Source organism: Alligator mississippiensis, chromosome 5 (genome assembly GCF_030867095.1).
Source record: "Alligator mississippiensis isolate rAllMis1 chromosome 5, rAllMis1, whole genome shotgun sequence".
Lineage (NCBI taxonomy): Eukaryota > Metazoa > Chordata > Crocodylia > Alligatoridae > Alligator > Alligator mississippiensis.
Genome location: NC_081828.1, coordinates 93,762,053 through 93,788,147, shown reverse-complemented (window position 1 = coordinate 93,788,147; position 26,095 = coordinate 93,762,053). Strand labels below are relative to the sequence as shown.

Below are 26,095 nucleotides of genomic sequence, written 5' to 3'. Positions count from 1 at the left end.
TAATCTTTATCACAGTCATGTCACACTGGTGACTTCTATAAAAAGATTACACCCAGATCCATATGTCTTCAAGCTATATGCCTTCATCTTACAGCTGAAGTCCTTGTTATTGGTCCTTAAGGCCATGATTTTATACTTCATATAGTGAAATTTAATTCCATGTCCATGTGCCATTCCTTAGGATTATCTAAATCTTTCTGTATAATATTTTCATCCTTTTCTATGTTGGCCATGTTCTCCACCACAGTTTAGTATCATCTGCAGTTTCATGGGGTTACTTCTAACTCCAGTACCAAGATTACTAAGTAAACAGGATAGGTCCCAAGAACAATCCTTGAAGGGATAACTTGCCTTTCAACCTAAACTTCAATAGCCTCCCTTTGCATCATCTCCTTATCTACCATGACACCAGTTGTCTCCAGTCTGGTCAGTAATTTCCAATGAGACACAGTATCAAAAGTTTTGCTGATATGTACATGTATGAAATCCACTGTATTGCCTTTATCTTGACATAGAAAGGTATGATAGTGTTCCTTGGATAAAATCATGATGTGTTTGTCCCACGTTCTGTTTACTTCCAGGTCTAACTCAACTAAGCCTTAGGCCATTCTCACTTTATTCCTGCATTTTTTGCTTGCTGCTGACACCCTACTGGTCAGTCCCTTTTTCCATACATCAAAATACTTGGAAAACTGGAAAATATATATTCAGCCACATGCAAGCCTGAAATTTTTCTGGGGATTAAGCTTGCTTTCTTCTGCCCCCTTCACTCATTTAAATAGAAAGCCCTGAGAATATACAACCATTACTAAAATAAGGGTATTTTAGATAAGTATGTTTCTCCTTCAGAATAAATAGCAGCTATTGTTAATAATGTAAGTGTGAGAAAATGATGGGTAGGGAAAAAAGCTTAAAGAAGAATTTTTACACAGTCCTTCTTAGCAAATGACTCAAAATCCTTCTTTAAAACAGCACACATGTCTGTTGGTGATGAATTAAAGATTTTTTTTTTTTGACTCTCCTGTTTTATTAACCACCTCTGTGCAGGTTTGTATAGTGTTTATTCATATTTGGAAATATCAGAACCACCCTGGCTCTGTGTTTGGTTTAATCTTCTGTTGTTCATTTTTTAACCCTGAGATGACTATATTAACTTTTATTTTCTTGATGCATGAATGACATTTGGAGGACAGGAAAATAATGCAAATGTGGATACAAATTTGGGGTGATTGCACCTGTCCTCAGAACTATGATTAGGTTTGCCTTGAGGATGCTTTTCGACCCTAACCCATTGTCATGCAGCATATAACTAGGACCCTGTTAGGTTCAAACAAAGTTTGGGCTGTGAAAAGAACATTTCTCTCCTTGTTAAAACAAAGAAAGTCACATTCTAACATTTAATATGGTTGCTTCTACTGCTAGAGAAGCACAAAATACTTTTTTTTTAAAGCTGCCTTCACCAGGCAGCCAATGACTTGACTAGCTATGTCAGTCTCTAGTTTGTGTATGGCTTTTATTCTTCACCACCACACAGTGAGATCAGAAATATGTCTGAGATTATAGGCCTACTGCCTTGTTTCTTATCATCATTTTTTACATTGAGCTTAATATTTTTGCCTACCACTGAAACCTCAGACTGTAGCAAACTCTCAACACAGAAGTGTAATGAAGTTTATAATAATCATATTAGTTATCAATAATTTTGCTGGGCTTAGGAGCCAATACAGGGCTGGATGATGTGCTAACAATTTACTCAGCCATGCAGATCAACTAGTTTTAAAAATATAAAATCTTATGGTTTCAAATCACTGATGGGAGTTGTTTGAAATCATACTATTTTGGTACATCAGCTAGAAATCCCCTCCATCGAGGAGGGGACAAGAGGAGGGAAGGGGGAACAAGACATAACAAACAAGAAAACACAAAAACCCATACCATAAAGCCATGGAAAATCCATGGATGTTTTTAAACACTGGGAAATATCAAGTATTTTGATTCTTATAGCAGCCTATATAAATCACGAGAGACAGATTCCTATTTTATCTCTTACAGGAAACAACCCTTCTAATGATATACAAAACAGTTCTCAACCAATCTAAGTGCAGAACAGCTGATATGTTCCATGCTAATCTGTACAACCCTGGTGAAGTCTGAGTGGTTTGAGTACCTTATGGCTGGCTAATCCTGAATAGTCACGGGGAGATCAGCAGAGGACAAGAGACAGCCTATAGGCAGAAAGAGAAGGAGATGCTTAGGACATACTGGTTGAAACCTAGCCTATCATCTTCCATCCAGTGATCCCCTCTCCTCCCCCATTTTTATTCTATTTTTCCGGGTCTCTTCACTCTAGTTTTCACTCTTGGTCTCATACTGAGAGACAGGCAAGGCCACGTGATGCAGGAGTGAGTACAGTCTAAGGCAGTGCATAACAGGCCACATGCCAAGAAATGCTGTGGTCACAGGGGTGAGGAACCTATGGGCCATCTGGATCTAGTCTGGCCTGAGAGTGTCTGATATGATACAGGGGATCAGTGGCACAGAGCCTGCTGCTCTGCTGTGTCTGTGCTTACCCTCACTGTAAAAGGGAAGTGGAACAGTGTTGAGGGTAAGCACAGGCAGTTGGATGTTTTAGGGGATGGAAGCTTTGGGCTAGGTCACATGGGCGGCTTGTACAGGTAAAAGGTTGCTGACCCCTGCTTTAGTGCAAAGGCACTTGGCAGGGGAGAGCATGTGGTCTGAGACTGAGACTTTTCCTGGTCCTCATGGCAATTTATCCTTTCCATTGTTGTTAATGGAGTAGAGCAGGGTTGGGAGGATGGGCCAATGGCAAATATTGGCAGATGGATGAGAGACATGGAAAAGAAGTATATCTGACTCTAAGTTTTCATCCAGTTCATCTTGGCATTCCTCCAAATAGCCTTCCAAGTCATAGTTAAGGAGATATGTCATAAAGAAAGGAACACAGGAAATTAGAGCTGGAAGGGGCCACATGAGGTCATCTGGTTCAAACCTGTGCTCAAGGCAGGGTCATTCCTGACTAGACCATCCCAGACAAGTGTCTGTCTAACCTGCTCTTGAAAATGTCCAGGGATGGAGATTCCACAGCTTCTTTAGGAGCCTCCAAGGATGCTGTGCTCAGGATCCTCAAATATCCCTTCAGTCTTCTTTTTTCCAAACTAAATAACTCTAGTTCTTTCAGCCTATCCTCATAAATCTTGCTTCCCAAGTCTATAATAATTTTTGTCACTCTCTGCTGGACTCTGCCCTCTGTCCACACCTTTCTTGAATGCACTGGATGCATGTAAATGGGTAGCTTCACCTCTGGGCTTCTCTGGGAAGGGGTCTTCTGTGCCTTTGACCTTTGCATAACAGTCTGGCCTCTCTGTGTAGTCAGTGGTTCAGATCACTGCCAGTCTTGGGGTCACAGGTGTTCTTTCACAGTTTGCTCTCCTGCTGCTGTTTTCTCTGGCAGTTTTAAGCTTCCTTTGAGCCACTCCATGATCAGCAACCTCCCCAGCTGCAGCTACTCAGTAGGGCTGGTTGCCCTGTCTTAATAGGACAGCCCACCCTGTTACAACACAGACCAGGTGAGGCCTCAGTAATCTTGAGTAGAGTGAAAGAATCACTTTCCTTAGCTTATAAGAGACACTGCTGTTAATACAACCCAGTATACTTTTGGCCCTTTTTTGCAAACAGAGCACAATCCTGGCTAATATTTAGCTTGCGGTCCATTGTAACCCCCAAGTCCTTCTGTCCAGTACTATAACCTATCCAGTCGTTCTCCAGTCTGTATTTGTACATGCATTTATCCCACCCCAACATTGTCCTTGTTGAATTGCTTCTGATTGAGTTTTTGATCATTTCTCCAGTTTATCCAGGTCATTCTGGTTCCTAGCCCAACCTCCTGAGTGTCTAACTCTCACCAACTTGGTGTCATGTATGGAACATTCCAAGTCATGGTTCTCACAGCAAATAGAAAAAAACCCACAAAACGAAATCCAGTCATTATTTAATAATGCTATTTTATCTCATTATTACGTATATTTGAATTCTTCAGCAGTAATCAAATTTCTTTTGGTCTTGAATTAAGTCATTCAGAAATCAGAGTATTGCAATGCAAAACAGTGGTTGCAGATGCACAATATGTCTACATCAGTGTAATTTACATAGGTTTGTATGCGAATATAAATTACACCAGCGTAAGAGTGGGCAGGCAACCAGCTGTCTGTAGGCAGCTAACTGTAGCAGGCACTATTACAGCACCCAGTTTTTAGGTAGCAGGGGACTTAGTAATAGACTATTTGCACTGACCAAATGGTTGCCCTAGATTAAATGGATTTGAGCAGCGGCATATGTGACTGATTTTCAGTTATTGTTGTAACATATACTGGTAAGAAGTTACCACTGCCTTCATAAGGAGTAATTTTAGCCTTGACTGAAGTGATGTATGCCATTGTAGGACCATATATCACGTGCCCACTCTACATTTATATTAGTATAAAGACAGATTATATTGGTATTAATGTGTTATGTGCCTAATCTCAAGAAGCAATTTTATCCTGAAATAAATGTAAAGCAAAAATATGAATCTGGCAAATCTCATAATATTCAATTTGCAAGCAAAACTTTTTTTCCTTTAGGGCCATTCCTAAGATATGTTCCATCAGGGAGTGTGAAACTTAGTTTCTGTGAGTACATCTACATGTGCACTTAACTGCACATTAGACTAATTTGTTGTGATGTAAAACATCACGGTCTGCACATGTGATCCTATTAGACCATAGCAAACTAATTTTTGTTGGGGACAGTACAATCTTACGGTAGTGAAAATAACTGAACCTAATTGCACGTGTAAATGCTGACTTGGGTGTAAATTGCACCTGGTCAGCCCCGGCAGCAGGGGGCCAGACTCCTGCCTGCTACCTAGCCACACAGCTCCACTCTTCAGGCACTCTTGTGCCCCAGCCAGCCCCTCTGCAATCTGATGCCATGACTTGGAACCCAGGGCTGACCCCACCCAAGCCTGCTGTGGCACCTCAGCTCAAACTGCTGTAGTCCTGGGCACATATGCAGATGCTGCACCTGGGAACCATTAACTCTGGTGGAAACTGTGCTGGAGCTTATCGTGCCTCACTAATTAAACATGTAGGTGCACCCACTATGTATGTAGAAGTTAATATTTTTGCGAAACTTTCTCATTTGGTGGGCACTAGTCAAAAGCTCACTTTCTGCTGGAAAACAAAGCTTTTATTTTTGTTTGGTTTTGTAGTAGAAGTGCTAAAATTATGGTCCCAATCAAAAATGTAAATTTACTTCAGATGAGATTGTTCTCTCTCTTCAGTGAATTTTTCTACTAAGCAAAAAAGCTAAATGAGAGTTTTCTGGTTGTGAAGAATGACTTCGTGCTTTACCATAAATATTCAAGGTGAAAAATAGGTGGTTTAAAGACAACAAAAAAATAAAACAACGCAAAACACAAGAAACCTAACCAGCTGAAGGCTAATATATGATCCTAGTATATATTCTCTGTCAGACATAACTTTAGCGAAGTGTCTATTGATCTGTAATTTGATTTTCTTATCTCTACTTTAAGTCCCAAATGCCTTTCTAGTCAGGGCCCGCAGAGAGAAATCAACTCCCACTCTCCTCTATTAGGAGTATGTGCAACATGTCTGCAAAAGTATAACCCTTGTGGAATTGGAATTGAGAGATCAAAGGGCCAGTTTACAGCTGAGTGCTGATTCCAGGGAGTCCTGAGTGCCTTCATTTCCCATTGACTAAAGCGCAGACAGCTCTCTGGAGGCAACTGTCTGTAGCTATGGTGCATCAATCCACTATGTGAAAGGTGCAATGAGGTATTGAATAATATCTACAAAAGCAAGGCTGTTCTAGCCAAGGCTATCTTTCTCAGGTCCCCCTTTGTTTTGTCTCATGTTGTTCCCTGTTCCTCTCAGTTGCTGTTGTACTTTATTTATTTAATGCATATTATAAACTCTGCCACCTCTCTACTCTGAACCTGATTTCATTCAGAGCTTCCTTTCATTGTGCTTGAAAATTGTAATGGTGCTCTGATGCCACTTCATGAATGTCCAGCTTTCCTGTCCAAGGCAGTGAGCTATTTAATAAAAATGTTAAAGTCTGTTAATTTTAGAGTTTGTTAAGATGACATGGAGCTTTCTTTTTCCCTTCACAGGAATCACACTATATAGTCATCCATATGGAGGAGCCTTGCTGGATGAGGACAAAATGTGAGCAAATGTTTAATTAATACTGAAGAAAACCCACTTAGATAATAACTACTATATGTTGCATGTAGCAAATGCCTTATTTTGGTTACACACAAGTCACTTCCAATCAATCATTTAGCCAGGCATACTACTAACATATGTATTTTGTTGAATAAAGTTAGTTGGAGAGGAAAAATAATGAATAACTTGCCATTATACTTAATTGGATTTCTGTTCACAAAGTGTTTGCAAGACTGTCACAAAAATCTCAGATGGATTAATTATTTGAAATGCTCACTGAGTTTCTCTTTGAAAACTTTGCACATCCTCTGTGAGAGGGGCATTCTTGAAAAGGCTTCAGTGTGAATACTCAATATTCAAACTTTGAAATGCATGCTTTGTTCTCTAGTTAAATAAATCACATTGTCTTCTTTCTATTCTTTGATTAGCTGATATATGTAGGGACCTTATTACATGTTGCACTTTTTGCTGCTCACATGTTGATTGGTGTTAATGCTGGCTTGAGTTTGGAGCAGTTGCACCTTAAGGATAAAAACCTTCTCTGACTGTCCCTTACCTGCTCATCTGTGAATTGCCGTTTGAGGGCTGGTGAGCAGGGGCCTGACTTGGAGCTACAGCTGTAAGTTGCCACTACAGGGATGGTGAGACAGGGCATTTTTCTATCCCTGGTGTCTAGGTGAGGGCAGGGTAGGGGGTAGAAGGTGAAAGATGGGCTGGGGAAAGAGAGAGTTAATGGAATGGGGGTGGGTAATGAAATGGGAGGTGGAAAGGAAGTGTGGTTGGGAGAAGGGTGATGAAATGAAGGAAGTCAGCCCCTGATAAATAAAATTAAAGAGAAGTGGGGGAAAAAAAGAATTAAAAAAAATAAAAGGGTGTAAATTAAAGAAGGTCTCATGTTTTAATAATGTGGGATTGAGTTGTAGAGGGGGCTGGTCATGCTTCCTGGGATGGCTGGGAAGTGGGAAAGGTGAAGGATGGTGCTTTTGAGGAGCTACTGGTGCTTTGGAGGAAGCCCCAGCTCATGGAAACCCAAGCTGGGCCCTCACCTTGTTTGTCTCCCATGCTCCCCTAGACCCCACTCCTGGATCTGTCTGTGCCATGCAACCTAGATAGCTGGCATGTGCTCTGCAGGCTGTTTGCACAGGGTTGCACCCCTGGGGGTGGGAAGGTGACACCCCAGGGGGCAGGAGGGGGAGTTGGCTTGGTGTCAGAACCTCCCCCTGGACAGTAGAGTTCAAGGGGTGGAAAATTTGTCCAGAACAGGAGGGTGGGAGAGGGGACACTGTATTTTGGGATGCTGGAGGACTGCTGCAACTTGTGTGGCTAATCCCTACAGATGAGTCACCTATTAATGCAGAGGTGGGCAATTATTTTGGGCAGAGGGCCACTTACTAAGTTTTGGCAAGCCATCGAGGGCTGCATGACAGGCAGCCAGGAGCAGATAAATATTAATTTTCTAATTTTTTTTAGAGGCCCCATGGGCCAGATAGAATGGCCTGGCAGGCCACATTTTGCCCACCCCTGCATTAATGGAACACGAGTTGGGTAACATGGATCAGAGATGAACCCGCCTTCAAGTAGTATAACTTTGTTGCCTAAAGTGTGCTTAAAACTAGTTTCAGGTATTAATGTGTGGACAGTCCAGGAGTTAAGAGCTCCAGAAGCTGCCTAAAAGGACCATGTAGCAAGACTCTAGGTAGGATTGAGGTTAAAATACATGGAGATGTTCTCTTTTTATATCTATATCTAATAATGTAAATACATTTATCAAATTGTTTCGCAATTGGTTTGATAAGGAGTTTGGCTTGGAAAATTTTTGGTGACATGTATTGTTATGATACCTTTTTCTTTTGAACCCCAGAATGGAGAATATTCGTCAATGTGGAGTAGCACTGTGTATCATGTTGGGATTTTCTCTCCTTGCGTCATCCATTGGAAGCTCCATTGTGAAAGATTGTGAGTCTGGTGCAAAGCGGCTGCAGCACCCCACTGGGCTTGGCTACAAGACCTACTGGCTTGGTAACTTCCTTTATGATATGGTAGGTTCTATGTATAGCAGCATGTGTCTTTTTAAAACTGTATATGTCATTCTGAATGGGTTGCTTTAGTGAACTCAAACTAAAAGAACAGGCTAGAGACTACTTAGAAAAGCTGGTTGTGTCCATGGGGCCAGATGGGATGCACCTGAGGGTGCTGAGGGAGTTGACTGATGTGATTGCAGAACCTTTGGTCATCATCTTTGAAAACTCATGGTGATCAGGAGAGGTCCGAAATGAATGGAAAAGGGTAAACATAGTGCCCATATTTAAGAAAGGGAAGGAGGAGGATCTAGGAAACTACAGACCAGTCAGTCTCACCTCAGTCCCTGGAAAAATTATGGAACAGGTCCTCAAAGAATTCATTTCTAAGCACTTGGAAGAGAAAAAGGTGATTAGGAACAGTCAGCATGGATTCACCAGGGGCAAGTCATGCCTGACCAACCTGCTTCCCTTCTATGATGAAGTGACTGGCTCTGTGAATGTGAGGAGACTGGTGGATGTGGTGTATCTTGATTTTTATCAAGGGTTTTAATATGGTCTTCCACAACATTCTTGCAGGCAAGCTAAGGAAGTATGGGCTGGATGAATGGACTGTAAGGTGGATAGAAAACTGGCTGAGGCATCAGGCTTAGAGAGTAGTAATCAATGGCTCAGTGTGTGGTTGGCAACCAGTATCAAGTGGAGTGCCCCAGGGGTTGGTCCTGGGGCCAGTTTTGTTCAGTGTCTTCAGCAACAACCTGGAAGATGGCATAGAGTGCACCGTCATCAAGTTTGCAAATGACACCAAGGTAGGGGAAGTAGTAGATGTACTGGAGGGTAGGGGTAGGATTCAGAGTGACCTAGACAAATTGAAGGACTGGGCCAAAAGGGATCTCATGAAGTTCAACAAGGACAAGTGCAAAGTCCTTCACTTAGGATGGAACGATCCCATGCACCAGTACAGGCTGGGTGCTGCCTGCCTGGGCAGCAGATCTGCAGAAAAGGACCTGGGGGTTACAGTGGACAATAAGGTGAATATGAGACAGCAGTGTGCCCTTGTTGCCAAAAAGGCTAATGGCATACTGGGCTGCATTGGTAGGTGTGTTGCCAGTAGGTCAAGGGAAGTGATTATTCCCTTCTATTAGGCACTGGTGAGGCCACATCTGGATACTGTGTTCAGGTTTGGGCCCCCTAGTACAGAAAGGATGTGTGCGAATTGGAGAGAGTCCAGTGGAGGGTGACAAAAATGGTGAAGGAGTTGTGGAACATGTCTTATGAGAAGAGGCTGAGGGAATTGGGCTTGTTTAGTCTAGAGAAGAGGAGACTAAGAGGGAACTTAATAGCATCCTTCAACTACCTGAAGTGGGGTTCAAAAGAGGATGGAGCTGGACTGTTCTCAGTGGTGGCAGATGACAGAACAAGGAGCAATTGTCTCGAGTTGCAGCAAGGGAAGTTTAGGTTAGATACTAGGAAGAATTTTCTCACTAGGAGGGTAATAAAACACTGCCACAGGGTGCCCAGAGAGGTGGTGGAAGTTCTGTCCTTGGAGGTTTTGAAAACCCAGCTAGACAAAGCTTTGGCTGGGATGATCTAGTTGGGGCTGGTCCAGCTTCAAGCAGGAGGCTGGACTAGATGACCTGAGGTCCCTTCTAACCCTGATTGTGTATGATTCTGAAGAAGAAGTCACGTCCACAATAAAATACATTTCTAAACAAAGGGAAATTTTGTCAGTTAAATTGTTTAGTGCAACATTCATTAGCACTGATGCATGCTAATAATAAGGCATTTGTTCTGTGACTGAGTTTCCCTGAGTTATCCACTTTAACATTCCCACATTAATACTGTGTGATCATCCTCTATATGGGAAGGATTGTGTTTTTTGTTGACTTGTGAACTGCACTATCCATTTCTGATGGTCTCTAGAGTAAATAGCAGTATGTTTGGACTCGCATGCAGTTCGGGGTCCTTACACCAAAAATAGCCCTATAAGCAAGTTGTCCATCTTGCAAACAGAGAATGAGTTCCACCAGGGATTTTAGTGCTTCTGCAGGTGGCTTAGATTGTCATCAGCACAAATTCACTCTCCTAGATCTAATCTTCTCATTCAGTTAGTACACAGAAACACATGAAAATCTTTCTTTCCTTTGAAAATATCAAGGTAATTATTACCTGCTTTCTAACTGTTCCTATTCTGTTCCTTACAATTGAAAAGATGTAATTGTCCAGTAGGAAGTAACTTCTGAAAGGCAGGATTTAATCCATCACATCCCGTCAGATGATCACTATGTTTGAAAATGCATGTCTCCCTTTGCAAAACCTGAGAAACTGGGTTTTGTTTAAAAACATTGGTGTGGGTAGAGGAATAGAATTCACCTTCTTAGCTCATATCCAAACAGCAGCGTATCCAGTCTGCTCTTACTTGCTCAGTGGTCCCTAAGTATGGTCAGCCATTGTATCTGGATAACTGAATTATGTGATCTTATTTAAACATAAACAAATTATCTTCCTTCTGGTTTCTCTCTAGTCCTGTGGAGATCTTTCCCTGAGTTTAGCATGAGCCAGTCTGAGGCTTCCAGCCGGAAGCTAGGCTTATAAAACCCTAGGCTCTATCCCCTTATAGCAGGGGTGGGCAAAATACGGCCCTCAGGCTGGATCTGGCCTACCAAGGGATTCTATACAGCCTGCAGTGGGTCCCTTGGCCCTGCCTGGCCCAAGCATGGGGGGCAGCCTGGCAGGTGTGCCTGGTCCTGCTGCCCTCTGGCATGTGGTGGGGTGGGAGTGGCACAGCAACTGGACTTCACTTCTCAGCACTGCTAGCATCTCTGCCACTGCAAGACCTGGCTCTGCTGCCGAAGCACCCTGGCTCATCTGCCCTGCACACATCACCAGGGCACTGGATGGAATGGGCGGGAGGGCAGGCAGCATCTCCATGGAGGCTGGGCAGGGTGCACTCGAAGCAGTGTCCAGGAGTGTGACAGGTGGGCAGGGGCCAGTGTTGGGGTCATGGGATACTGACAGCACAAGGCTGGGGCCTGGAGCAGCATTGCAACCTGCTCTTCTCATGTCCCTGCCATGTAGGAAGTGGATCGTGGATCACGGCTCTGCCTTGGGCCATGGTCCTGTGCTGTTACTTCCCCATGATTCTATCCCTGGCCCCTGCCTGCCTGTCCTGCTCCAGGACACCTCTCTCTGCCCACTTGCATCCCCATCCTGTCTGCTTGGTCAAGCGCACCCTGACCTTAGAGGTCCTGGCTGGTCTTCATGGAGACCCTGTCCACCTCTCTGTCTGGTGCCCCTGGTAGTGGGTGCAGGGAGGTTGACCCTGGGGCTGGATAGGATCAATTGCCGCCTCCCCCCAGCCTATAACAGCTCTCAAATTTGCTAAAGTGGCCCTCCAGCCAAAATAACTGCCCACCCCTGCCTTAGTCACCTGTCTGCAGGCCTTGTTTAACAGGGCACAGAGGTTCAGTATTAGCAGGCTTACCACCTTGCAACCAGCCTCTGTGCAGCCTGCACCCCACAGACTGCTATCTGTAGGAATATACTCTCTCTACTCAAGGGGTTAGGGATCCCTATTACATCCCTTGGTCCTCAACTTCATTGACCTTCTCTGAAATCCTAAAACAGGGGTCAGCAACCCCTGTGTCGAGTGTGGCATGTGAGGCCATTTTGCTCGGCACACCACTGCCAGTCTGGGTTCTAGGCAGCTGCTCCCAGCCATGAAGCCTAGGCTGCTCCTAGCAGGCAGCTGAGCATCTGCAATCCCTGCTGCAAGCAGACTGGGCTCCGTAGTTGGCAGCAGCTACCCAGACCCTGGGCCAGTTGCAACCAGGAGGCTGCAAACATCTGCTCCGGCCTCCGGCGTTAGTTCCATACTGGTGGGTGCACGCACGCTTCAGAGCGGGCAGTGGGGGAGGGGCCTGAGGCAGTGCAACCCTGGTCTTCCCCCCTGCTCCCGGCACAGAGCTGATGACTGGGCTCTGGAGCCCAGTGCAGCTGTTTGTAGCCAGCCTGGGCTCTGGGCAGCTGCTGTGGGCATGCTGCAAACAGCTGTGCCAGGCTCCACAGCCCTGGCATCAGCTCCATGCTGGCGGTGATTGCACATACACATCAAAGCGGACAGTGGGAGAACTGCTGCCTCAGGCCCTATCCCCACCGTCCACTCCGAGGTGCGCACTCATCCACCAGTATGGAGCTGATGCCAGAGTCCCAAGCAGCTGTTTGCAGCCTCCCACCTGCAGCCAGCCCAGGCTCTAGTAGCTGCTGCCAACCACAGAGCCCAGGCTGCTTGCAGCAGGGCTTACAGCTGAGCCCACCTGACTCCCACCTGCTCTGAGCCCAGCCCCAGCCCAGCCCCACACCAGGGTGAGGCTGGCACTGCCCCTTGCCAGGAGCACCACACCTTTTGCGGGCTTAGCTGTGTGGGGTGGGTGGGTGGTTGGGCTGATGGGCAGGCTACAGGCAGTGGCCTCGGCCAGCTATGCTGCAGCCTGGGGACTGGCTTCCTGGGGAAGCACAGGGAATCTGGCAGGACCAGGGCATTGTTGGGTTGGACTTTGTCCAGTGGCCCAGGAGCCCGGCTCCATGCACCCGCGCATCTGGTTCTGTGTGTTTGTCTGCCTGTCTGGTTCTGTGTGTTTGTCTGCCTGTCTGGTTCTGTGTGCACACGTGTCTGGTTCTGAATGTGTGTATGCATGTGTCTGTTCCAGGTGTGTTCTGGTTCTCTGTGTTTGTGCATGTGGTTCTTTGTGTGCGTGTGTGTGTGTCTGGTTCTCTCTCTGCAATCCTGTCTCTGTCTCTGTCTCCTCTTTCTCTTATTTGTCTCTTTTTTTTTCTCTCTCTCATTGCAATGTACTCAACAAAAAGGAATACACAACAAGAAAGGCAACATTTAGGATTATTAAATATACTAATATGCAGTGCATCCTGCCATGTCTTCCCCCCCGCCCTCATTTTGTTTTTCTGGTATGCCGGCACTCTGGTACCTTCCAAGGTAGACATATTGTGGTTTTATTGGCACTCTGGCCAAAAAACATTGCCTACCCCTGTCCTAGAAGGTAGCAATACTTGTGTTGCTAAATATCTGGGAGCTAGTACTCTGCAGTAAGTATGATATAGTTCATAGGATCCCTTTACCAGCCCCTTGGCATTTGAATAAACTATTAATATTAATAATTATTTGTATTATGGTGGCTCCTCTTGGTCTCAGGGTGCCTTGTTCTGTACAACCCATTATGAGAAATAGAGGTCCATTGGGTTGAAGAAAAAACAACAATGGAATTGTGGCAATGGAAGCAGAGAAGATAAGGGACTTCCTTGAGGTTCACACATCACATCAGTGGCCAAACTGTCAGAGCAGGATCCAGGTGTGCTGTTTTTCAGTCCTATGCTGCTGTGCCTCACCCATTCCTCAAGCTAGCTGTCTTGTTAATGGTCACCAGGAATGTGTGTCCAGGGGAGGTTTATGTTCCTTGTTGTCTAGTAAAACCATTACTGCTGTGTGTAAATGCAAGAGTCTGCTCCAACTGAAAGGTGAGGGGAAACATTCTAACTGAACACATTCCCATTTGTTAGAGTTGCTTTTCAGGCTGTCTCACTGTTTTGCTGTGACTCCAGGAGTGTTCAGTGAAACCCTGTCCTGCTCCATGTGCACCCCATACTGGTGCAAGTATGATATAGCTTGGTGCATTGGATCAAGAGTCCCACAAGGGCTTATTATCTGGAACAGCTAGCCTGTTATAGTGACATGGGAATGGCAGATAGGATTAAGATAAAGGTAATATGTGGTACTTGGATTCTGTTTCCTCACGGTTTTTGAGTAGGGCAGTGCCCCAGCTACCCCAGGGGAGAACCACCACTGAGCCTATATCTCTACTGCTGGCACATTTCTGATAGGCAATATAATTATCTAGGGAGCATAGAGTTGCTACCAATTGTACAGGCACTTCTGTGTTAATTGGTTAAGACCAATAGGAGATGCTCACCTGCACTACCCCTGTTTTTCTTTTTTCTAGCTGTTTTACTTGTTTCCAGTTATCCTGTGCATTGGTGTTATTACTGCCTTCCAGCTATCCGCCTTCACTTTTCGACAGAACTTGGCAGCCACTGCTCTCCTGCTGATACTCTTTGGGTATGTGATTGGAAATGCTGCTCCAGAATTATGGCTTGTAAGAAACAAACAGAAATCTTTAGGCTTGGTTTGCACCTGCTGCTGGGTACATGGTTTTGTCTCTTTGCAGACAATTATGATTCAGCTAAAGCTACTGAGAGAACAAACTGCAGACTGAAGCTGAATACTTCATGGGGAAAGTGTGTGGGAGAGATTTACTCCCTCAAAATGAGATCTGTGCTTGAAATATTTCAAGAAATGAATTGTTTGTTGTTCTCATTAAAGGGCTCATCTAGGTGCCAAAAATAGTAGTATTATCAGGTCAGTATTGCAGTGGCCTAATGTACAGATTATCACTAGAAGATGAAATTGTGTTTTAAATTGCATCCACTTGCTGTGGTATTAATGTCCAGTGAGTAACATGGGCAAGTTTGAGCACTAGATTGGCTAAAAATATCCCTCCAATGGATCTTGTGCGGAAGCAAAGTGCTTTTCTAAGCCCACCTGACCTCATTTCTCCCAAGCCGACTTTTACAGGTGAAATTGCTGCCAATAAGCACAAAGTATTGATGGATGTGGAAGCTATGTCCCTTGTGATGTAGGACCCTCCACATTGGTTCTAAGCAGTGGTCTTTTTGTTCCCACTGTCTCCAGCAGTGACTAGTTCCAGATAATTGAGATGAATGTCCAAGATGAACAATTATGAAAGAATCTGCCCGAAGAGAAGGCTTCCTCCATTCCCTAGATATAGCTTTATATATGAGGATAGATATGGTTTCTAAATATTTATCTTATTGCAGGAATCCATCTATAATTCCTTTCATAAAAGATGTCGGGCTCCATCTTGTCACCACTTGGGTTGTATGCCCTGCCTGGGAGAGCCTCTTGGGAGGCTCTTTCATAATCTCACTCTTTGGGGAGTCAGAGATCTCCTGTCAGTTCCTCGCTCTGAATTTATTCATGCCATATTCCCATTTATTGTTATGTCAGAATTGTCCCTGAGCTTAAATTGTATTTCTCTATCCATATTCCCCAATGGCTTCTACAATTTATTAATAGAGTGCAAATGCATCTCCTCTCAGTTTTGCCTTACTGAGCTGTTTTAGTCTCTTCTCATAAGATAAGGTTTCTATTACCCTAATTACCTTTCTGCCCTTCTCTGCATGTGCTGCAGTTTGAGTTTACCTTTTTTCAAAAATGGATGACCATTATTGTGCACAATATTCCAGACAAAGTCTCACCAGCTTCATAGTTTCATAGTTAGTAAGGTCGGAAGGGACCTCATCAAGTCCGACCCCCTGCCATGGCAGGAAAGAATGCTGGGGTCAGACAGTCCCAGCAAGGTGTCTATCTAGCCTTCTCTTAAAGACCCCCAGGGTAAGAGCGAGGACCACTTCCCTTGGAAGTTGGTTCCAGATCCTAGCTGCCCTGACTGTGAAGTAGTGCCTCCTGATATCCAGTCTGAATCTGCTGTCTGTCAGCTTATAGCCTTTGTTCCTTGTTACTCCTGGTATTGCTCAGGGGAACAGGGACTCTCCCATTGCCTGCTGGTCTCCCCTGGCCAGTTTATTGATGGTCACCAGATCCCCTCTCAGCCTCCTCTTGTGAAGGCTGAACAGGTTCAGATCCCGTAGCCTATCCGCATAGGACCTGCCCTGCTGCCCCCTCATCATGCAAGTGGCCCTCCTTTGGACCCTCTCGATGTTGTCCGCATCCCTCCAGAAGTGCAGCACCCAGAACTGGACGCAGTACTCCAACTGGGGCCTGACCAAGGTCGCATAGAGGGGGAGGATCACCTCCTCGGACCTGCCCGTGATGCATCTGTGGATGTTTGACGAGGTGTGGCTAGCCTTTCTGACTGCATCCCCATATTGGCGGCCCATGTTCATCTTTGAGTCAATAATGACTCCAAGATCCTTTTCTGCCTCTGTGCTGGTGAGAGGGGAGTTCCCCAGCCTGTAGGTGTGCTGCTGGTTCTTCCTTCCCAGGTGCAGTACCTTGCACTTATCAGTGTTGAAACCCATCCTATTCTCATCCTCCCACCTCTGTAACCTGTCCTGATCTGATTGCAGCTTGTCCCTCCCCTGTAGCATGCCCACCTCCCCCCACATCTTGGTGACATCTGCAAATATAAACAAGGTGCTATTCACCCCCTCGTCCAAGTCGCTGATGAAGATATTGAACAGCATAGGCCCAAGGACCTAGTCTTCTTGACAGATGGCAGCAATACACTTCTATCTGAGTTGGAAGCATGTTACTCAATACATCCTAAGAGTGCATTTGTCTTTTCCTTTGCTGTATCCAGTGGTAGGCTACCTATGATTAGCTAATGATCCCATGATTTTACTTCCTCTGTTGCTTCCAACTAATGAGCCTTAAAGAAAAAAATCTTAAGATTAGTCCCTATGGCATGACCTTGCACTGTGTACTATTAAATCTATGTGTTCTTATTATTCAATACAAATTAAATCCTTTTTGAATCCTGCTGTCGATGAAAATAGGAGAATAGACTACTATACAAATCCTAACTTGTCTCCTTCTGCCAAACGCACTTTAAACCAGTAAGGAACCTGATTTGAAGTGTCTCCTGAAGCCAATAATATATTTTCCATTCAGTTCAATTGACTTCAAAACTTGCCCACTGTATATTTTCTGTGACCTAAAAGAGTTGACAGATTTTGTTACTTTAACCCAGTAGTGTCAAAACTTCCAGCCTCATGGGCCAGGCAAGTGGTAGGCAGTTGGTCTGTGGGTTGAATCTTGCATGAGACTTGGGTGTGATCTCAGCATGCCAGATCTGGCTGTGTTCCATTCCTACTCTGCACCCCAGATATAGCTGCATGCTGGATCTGGCTCTGCAGCAGCCTGAATCCTGTGTGCTTGGATCCAGCCACAGAGCAACACAGTGCCAGCCTGATCACATGCCAGCATTTGGTGAACAGGATCACGTTACCTGGTCTGCAGGGCTCCTCACAGGTCTGGAAGTTTAGCAATAGGGAAATAGCAATTGAGGCTGAACTGCTTTCCTGCTGCCAAATTTCCAGACCACTGGGGAGCCCTGTTGGCTGGATGATGTGGCAGAATGCCATCTCTGTTTCTCCCCAAACTCTGCTATCAGGTGGCTGACCAATAGGAGAACTCAGTGACCATGGTCACTGCAGAGAGCAGACATGCCTGGTCCCATCAGCTTCAGGTAACCATGAGTTGCAACCTGAGATGGATACATTCCTGAGGGAGGGGGAAACCTGCTTCCTCTGCCTATGTGACTGGTCTCACACACCTGGGTGGGGGCTAGAGACCCTGCCAGTCTACCCGGCAACCAGTGATGTATTTCAAATTGGTTGGCTGGCAGCCAACAGCTACTGTCCTTCATTGGATCAAGTAAATGAGGTCATAAAGTCTATATAAGTTAAGGACTGCCCAGGAGGTGGAGCAGCAGCCATGATGAGAACTCTCAGAGAAGCGGGATCATCTGAAACTCACTCTTTCTCTTGAAACTCATGTTCTATGATCTGCTTGGCTCCAGAGGGAATCTCCACCTGCCTCTGGATGATACTTGTGAGTAAGCTACTTGAGATGTAACTAGATATGTAGCTTGCAGTAACTCAGATGCATGATCAAAGGCTACAATGCTACTATTTGCTTTAAGGTAAGAAATGCTCCTGTGCTAAGCCCCCCCTACTGGCCCACCACAGAAGACACTTCTGTGAAGGCTGGATCTGGGCCACAGGCCAGAGGTTGAGGTCCAAAATGAGCTTTAACCAAAATGAGCCCCCTTTTGCAAGATTTGGTTGAGGTCATTTCACAGTGTAGAATTGCTAACAGAAAAGGTTGAATGTCTATGAAAGCAGGCCTACATCTGACTTATAATAAAGTTCTAACCTTTAAGGATATTCCCTCTAGAATTTCATGAGCTTCGTCCAACTCCAGTTAAAGTAAAGGACATTACACATAAACCAATTTAAGTGATCAGAAACTAGTTTAAACCTGTAACAGAAGAGATATTCAGTGCACATAAACCAGTTTCAAAATGGCTGAAACCGGTTTGACATAACCCTGATTGAATATAGTAACTGATTTGGCTCAAACCAGTTTATGCAATGTCTGTCCCAGGCCCTTGCTGGTTTAAATTAAACCAGAGACCCTAGCACTCCAGCATGCTCTTGTGGCTGGGCTCTCTGCTCCAGCCCAGCCAGGCTGTCCCCACGTCTCTGCTTCCCAGCCAGAGCAAGGACAGGCAGGGGTGGGGGTTTGGCCAGGGCAGAGTTTAGTTCCCCCCTTTCTATCCCACTGGCAGGGACCCAAGCAGGGTCTGCCAGGCACTCCCCCTCACTGCTGCAGCAGAAGGGCACCATGGCCTCTGAGGCAGAGTGGGGCAGGGAGGACAGTTAGTCTCCCCTCTACCCCCACGGGCAGTTGGGTCTGCCTGCCCTTGCCAGCGCTCTCACTGTCCCTCCCCAGGGACCCTGCCTGGCCATGCCCCCTTCCTGCTGCTGCAGCAAGAGGGGATGGGGCCCTTTGGGGCAGCAGCCCCTGTCATAATGTGGGGGAGTATAAGACCCTTCCTGGTGGGGGCGCTGCACTGTGGGGCCAGCAGAGCTGCAATGGGCTGTGCGTGGCAGCACAGGGGTCTGGGATGGGCCAGAGCCCTTCAAGACCCCCAGAGCACTGCTGTACTCTGCAGCAGCTCTGCTGGCCCCGCAGAGCAGCCCCTGCTGTGAAGGGGCTAGCACTGTGGGAAGCCATGATGGGCTTCTGTAGTGGTGGCTGGGCTGGGCAGACCCTGCTGTGGTGACAGTGGCTGAGCACATGGCACTGCAGTGGGGTCTGCCCAGCCCAGCCCGGCCCAGCCACCACTACTCTGTGTTTGGAGCGAGCCCCCTCCTGGCAGGATGGGGCTTATTCAGCCGCTGGCCCCAACCACAAAGTGGTGGCAGCTGTACTTGGCAGACCCCGCTGTGGTGCCAGTGGCCTCTCTGTGCTTGGGGCAAGCTTCCTCCCAGAAGGAGGGATCTTATTCAGCCACTGGCACTGCAGCGGGGTCTACCTGGCCTGGCTGCAGCCACTACTTGGCCTTTGCTTGGGGCCAGCAGCTGAATAATCCCCCTCAGGCTTGGAGGGGGGTCAAAGCACAGACTGAGCAGCCCTGCCCCTGCCTGGCAGCTGCAGTGGCAAGTGATAAGTGACCATGATGGACAGCAGCCTGTCATGGCTTCCTGAAACATGAGCTCCTTTCTGGCAGGGGCCGCTCTATGGGGCTGGCAGAGCTGCTGCAGAGCATGGCAGTGCTGTGGGGGGCTTGCAGGGCTTTCGCCCGCTTCAGACCCCAGTGCTGCTGCATGCAGCCCACCGCAGCTCTGCCAGCCCCTCAGTGCAGTGCCCCCGCTGGGACTACTGCACCCAACGAGGGCCCTGCCTCCTCCCACTGCAGCGTTGGGGTTGGGGTACAGCCAGACGCTGGCCAGCAGGGTCCCTTTGGATTGAGGGGCAGGGACATGGGTTATTCCTCCTCCCTCCATTGTCCAGTGGAGGGAACAGCACGGGGCCTATTCTGAGGCAGGGAGCGTGGTGGCAATGGTGGGCAGACCTGGCTGCCAGTGGGGGTAGCAGGGAGACTAACTCTCCTCCCTGCCCCCGTCTGCCTCAGGGTCCATGGTGCCCTGCTGCTGCAGCAGTGAGGGGGGAGTGCTCGGCAGACCCTGCTTGGGTCCCTGCTGGTGGGATAGAGAGGGAAGAATTAAACCCCTCTCTGGCCAGATCAGCCTGGACTGGCCACTTCCCCACCAGCACAGCTACCCTGCAGCTGAGGGCCCACTCTAGCACACCCCTGCTTCTGGCCTAAGCAACTTCAGGCATGTGCCTGCATTGCCTTAGTTCAGGGAGAATATTTGTCCTGTTACAAACTGGTTTAGCCTAGGCAGGTTGAACTAATTCAGGCTCTGGCTTTTTGAATGTCTGTCCCTAGCCAAGGAGGTAACTTGTAGATTTCAGAGACAAGGGAAAAAGTCCTACTTTCAGGAACTCTTACAGGTACAGTCACAATCAAGTATTCAGAAGTTGAACCTGCCTCTGTGAAACTCTGTAGTATACAAACTGATTTATTTATAGAGAGCCTTCTTCCCAATCCCCTCCATCCCCAATCCTCCTACACAGGTTTTTCCTACACTACACAATATACAGGACCTTACATAACTTCTCTGTATCCATATTCCACATAGCACATTTTCCCCTCTCTTTTTCAGAAAAATTGCAATTTGTGAGTTTTGCCCAGCCTAAAATAAAGATTGTATGAAAGAAGTTTAACTACATGATGTTTTAAAAACTTCTCATTGTATTTCATTCAAGCAAAGTTACCAATATTTTGAAAGCTTCTCAGGCTCAGGACTCAGCTGTCTTTATTCTCTGCTTGCTGGAAGGACTGTTTTTACAACATTGTCTCTCACGTACTTCTATCTAGGCTGATCTATCATTAGTTCAAACAAAATAAAATCTAATAGTTGCAAGTAGATAAAATAGAATCTGGGGCTGGCTGGTGTGAACTTTCTTGGTGCTTAGCACACGTAGCCCACTTGGGTTTAATTCTGCTCACGTTTAAATCGAGGTGAATTCCATTTAATTATTTCATCCTGCTGAACCGAGTGTTTTATACTGTAGTTACATTGTTGAAACTTGGAGCAAGCCTTGGACTAGTCACTAGTGATTTTCCAGCTCCAGTTAAAGGAACTGCAGAAAGGGGGAAGGAAAAAGGGAAAGAGAATTGAGTGCCAAGGAATGTAAGTTGCTATCTTCATTCAGCCCCAAACTTCTTTTGAGTTTTTGAAAAAAATCGCTTCTTTTCTCTGTTTGTGTACCAAGAACAAACCACCCCTATGATTCAGTGAGTTTGGCAGGTTCTGTTGAGTATGTGGAGATCTTCAGATATAAATTGACTGAAAAGTGTGAAATAATGTAGTGTTTAAGACTAGATAGGACCATTATCATAGAGACCATTATATATTCATAGACTGATGGCACAGGGTGGGAAAGAAAAATAGATTTCAAGGCAAAATAAGTATATCTGGAGTATTTGCCTAAAAATGCTCAGGTCAAACTGATTTTGTAATAGCTGATGGAACTGCCATATTTATTTATTACCATATTTATTTATTTATTTATTTTTAAGTCATTAGAATGTGCTTAATGGCTCTGCCGCTTGTATTTTGCATATAGTCCTCCCATTTTTAATTACAAAGAAGCTTGCATTTTCTATTCAATAAGCTGTTCTCTGTAGGACAGCCATACTTGGCTATGGCTAAGTGCTTTGGGCTGCATTTGGGGGCAATGTTTGGTGGAGCCATCTCACTCTTGGACATAAAAGGATAACTTTTTACCCTATATGGGTAACAGAAGCCCTAATTGGGCCCATGATCTCTCTTGTCTATGGTTTCTGTACTCATTTAATTATTTACATAGAAAATATAGCTGCCATACTTTTGGTAGTTTCTTCAGTAACTTCATGTTACTGTTGTTTTTTAACGGTAACCACTGTACCAGCCATTATTGTCTGCTATATATAATTAATTGTACTAAATGTGCTGTCTGTAGCAGACATATGCTATCATTTAGGAATAATGGTCAGAGCGCCTTAGTTTCTGTTCCAGCATGTTGTCATTATAATAACCAATGGTAGCTTGAAGCCTGTGGTTTATGCCTAAACAAATGTGTTTTACTGTATCTCACTAATGCCTAACTACTCGTAATGACTTGGGTTAGTAATCATTCAGAAATCAAGGTTGTGAGGTACCTGGAAGAGTGCAAGAAAAGATATGAAGCTGATAAATTTAAAAGAATGAGTTATCTGTTCATAGCAGAATAGCAAATATGTGTATGGAATACAGGAAAGTATGATATGTTAGATATGAAAGTGGGGAGGAGGAATTTGGGAAGAGGTTATAAACCTTAAAATCAGCAAACAGGTGTTGTGTTTCCTTTAGGCAAATGCACAGGATACTGAGCAGATGAATCAGGAAGCAGAGTGAACCTAAATTATTTATGTTGTAGTTCTATTTGTTTTTCTCGTTTCAGATATGCAGCTTTACCATGGATGTATTATGTGTCCAGATTCTTTTCAAGTTCAGATGTAGCCTTCATTTCTTACATCTCCTTAAATTTTGTGTTTGGTCTTTGTACCATGCTGGTGACACTCTTGCCTCGTTTGTTAGCTATAATTACCAAAACACAGGTCAGTATAAGCCCTGAGCTTTAATTTTTCCTGTAAGTGGTATAGAAACTACTGTGTGGCCTGCTGTGTCAGGCAGAGGGGCACCTTAAAGACTTAACTCACTCTAAAAGGCATAAGCTACTGAAGACTATAACCTACTTCATCAGACGTAGCATCAGTTTGGTGCTATTCATAGGCTATAAGCTTTTGTAGGTTACGAAAGTAGGTTGGAGCTACTTTCTCGCACCATCCAAGGTTAATTTTTGTTTCATGTGTTTACCAAAAAAGTGTTTGCACTCTAATAATGGAAAAAAACCCCAGCTTTAATTGAAACTTTGATATTTTCTAGACTGTTGATTCATAATTTGCATATAATGAGAATTGTTCGGGTCTATTGAGTAGATAATATGCTTTACAAAATTGGTTTGAATAATATTAACATAAACGATAAGCTATTTTTTTCTAGGATCTGCCATTTATTGTGTGGATAATGATATGTTCATTAACACACATACGTACTTTTCATTACACTTGATAAAAATTAGGCTTGTGTATTAAGAGGAGAAGATGGACAATTAATGTTTCAAAATGCAGTAAAACCTCATAAATCCGGCTTTCAAAATTCTGGAATTATCAAAAATCCGTCACTTAAAAAAAATACAGTACACTACGTTATTGCATTAAAAATAGTTTCCCAATACTCCAGAAATTTCCCCAGAAGTTCGGCACTTTTCTGGCTGCCATTGTTTTTGTTTGTCAGCCTGCAGCTATTGTTTTGAACAATGCTCAGTCACGTGTATAGTGTAATAGCAAAGAAAATTGTCCTAAGGCTATGCACTTTCCTTATGCTTCAAAAATCCAGAATTTTCAAATTTCTGGCAGGTGCTAGGTCCCATGGATGCTGGATTTGTGAGGTTATACTGTATATGTAAAAGGCTTGGCTGGGAAATTTGTTTGAATCTAGATTTGGATTATATTTTGGATTTAGATTTAATGATTTAGTAGGGGAGGAATCTGCTTTGGATTTTTTGTTATTCTGATCTGGAGAATGCAGGTTCATAGAAAAGCTGATTTAACTGGCTGTAATCCTTACATTGTCCTCCATTATGTCAACAGATTTATTATGTATAATATATTGGTGAAGTACCAAGTGTTTCCTCATACTGCACCTAATCTCTTTTAAACTGTATATCTTCCATTCTGGTACCATGACTTTCACTTTAAATATTCTTACTGAAGAAGCTAGAAACATTTTGTTTATATATTAGATTTTCGTGAATATAACAAAATATTCACAGAAGTGATAGATAACATTTAGTGGTTTCCAGCATCTCTCTCTTCCTGTTACTATAACTGACATCAGAGATCGAATTACACTCTGATTCTTGGGGAGGTAACCTAAGTTACTGCTCAGTGATGGTGCACGTGTAGACATGTGCCCTGTGGAATAATTGTATCATGTAGCAGTAGTAGTAAACTGGCATTATCTATGAACCTCAACATGCTAGGATTCCATTGTGCTAGGAACTGTAAAATATAGAATAAGAGCTGGTTCCTAGGCCAAAGGATTGATCTGCATGTCCATCTAATAAATCTAATAAAATGTGGAGAAGTTAGGGCTTGATTCATATCTCAGATTGGTGGAAATAAGGATAATTTTTGTATTAAAAAACAGTGGAGTTAAAATACTGATGAGTTTAGAATAAAGCTCATAGATTTTAGGTATGACTGATTTGTTGTTATTGGTTTTTTTCTGTTGGATGGTGATTCAAAGTTTTTGCCTTTTCTCTCTTTGTCTAACCCTCCCTAAATCCGTTTCCTGCAGAGTTTTGAGAATCTCTACAGAATCTTCAAATGGGCTTTTATTGTTTTCCCCCAATTCTGCTTGGGCCAGGGTTTAATAGAATTCTCCTACAATCAAATCAAGTTTGACCTGACAAGTAATTTTGGAATTGATTCTTATGTGAGTCCTTTTGAGATGAATTTCCTTGGCTGGATCTTCATGGAAATGGCCCTGCAGGGAACAGTCCTCCTTCTCCTGCGGGTTTCCTTGCACTGGGATCTGATGCAAAAACCAAGGTTTGTTGCATCTATTATTTATACTTTGCTTTTGTGGATATTAACTAATTTCCCAAAGAAAAAGGGAAATGAAATCCTTTTGCACACTAGGAAACAAACTACATCTGATCATTATTCTATCTGGCTCTAATGAGCTCATGTATTATAGCTTTCTATTTCTGTATCTTTATCAGTTACATATGCTGGAAAAGAGAACTTGAAAAAGTAAGTTGTGAGTGGAAACAGAGCATTTAAAATTCAATCAAATAACTGACAAAAGAAAATATAAAACTCTGTTCTAATGCTGGTAGAGTTCTAGTATCCAAAAAGAATTTTGCCAGTATAGCGCCTTAGATTTTCTTTCTTTAACATTAATTCCTGGCCTCTAAGTGACCAGATATCCAGAAAAAACACACGGATAGGGAACTGTCAACCTCTATTATTTGCTTGCAGGGTTCTCTTCTTTCATCGTTCCTGTTTACTGAAAGATAATGTTGCAAAGAAGTCATCTGCAAAATACTTTAGGATGGTTAACACACTTTCCTTGTGTGTGAGCTCTTGTGTAATGCAGTATGTTGCACTGACCTGTGCTCCCTAAAGCTAGATCCTGCTATATGTAATATAATATATAGATAGATATAAATAATATAAAATCTGTTCCTCATCAGAGGTTGATGGACACATAGGAGTCCTGATCATTTCCATAGGTGAAAGCTTAGTAATGATTCAGTACAAAATGACCAAGTCAGCTCCCAATAGACAATCATGTAATTACAGATGGCGGAAAGCCCATAGGTTTTGATACTTGCCCACTTCTGCTACCCAGAGCAGAAAGGACCAACAACAGAGCAACACCTGGTAGGTTCTGGGCAGTGGCTCATGTAAAATGCTGCTTTTCCATTTCACCTTCTCTACAAAAGCTTCCACTGTGTTTATGGGGAAAATGCCAGCGCCAGAGCATAGGAATAAAAAGAATGGCTTATTCTGTATGTTCTCCTGGCTTCCAGTCACTCTGGACTCATTACAGTTGTGGAGATTTAATGGTGCATCAGACAACATTATTTCTTCATTTACATTTGGCATGGAATTGCAGAGAACACTGGGGACAGGAAGGCAACGGTACTCTATTAAAACTACTGTACTTGAAAGAGCTGTGAAGCAGCATAGGGCGTGAACATGATAGTACAACAGATTGTGAACCTTGTGGTACTTGTTTTTCATGCTCTGTTGTTGTCTTGGTACAGAAGAGTGAAAGTGTACACTCCAAGCTCTCTTTTTGTTCCTCTTCCTTGTGTAAGAGAGGGCTATTTCGGATGCACAAGACTTCTTTACCCACTGCTTTGCATTATAATAACGTGTTTTCTTCAGAGCTGGCCTAATTTCAGCATTAAGACCTTGCAACATTTCTAGAGCTGCTACCTCACACTCCCTGCTTCTCCAAGACAATCTTTTGAAGTGCCAT

At 44.3% G+C, this 26,095-nt stretch overlaps 1 protein-coding gene across 1 annotated transcript in view; it reads left to right on the top strand.

The window, feature by feature from the left end:
- ABCA13 (ATP binding cassette subfamily A member 13) overlaps positions 1–26,095 on the top strand; it is a 370,934-nt gene that overhangs the window by 270,070 nt on the left and 74,769 nt on the right. Inside the window, 5 exon segments of the mRNA XM_059729347.1 lie at positions 6,194–6,248; positions 8,110–8,287; positions 14,281–14,396; positions 22,440–22,596; positions 24,401–24,654. Coding sequence (XP_059585330.1) covers positions 6,194–6,248; positions 8,110–8,287; positions 14,281–14,396; positions 22,440–22,596; positions 24,401–24,654 — 760 coding nt within the window.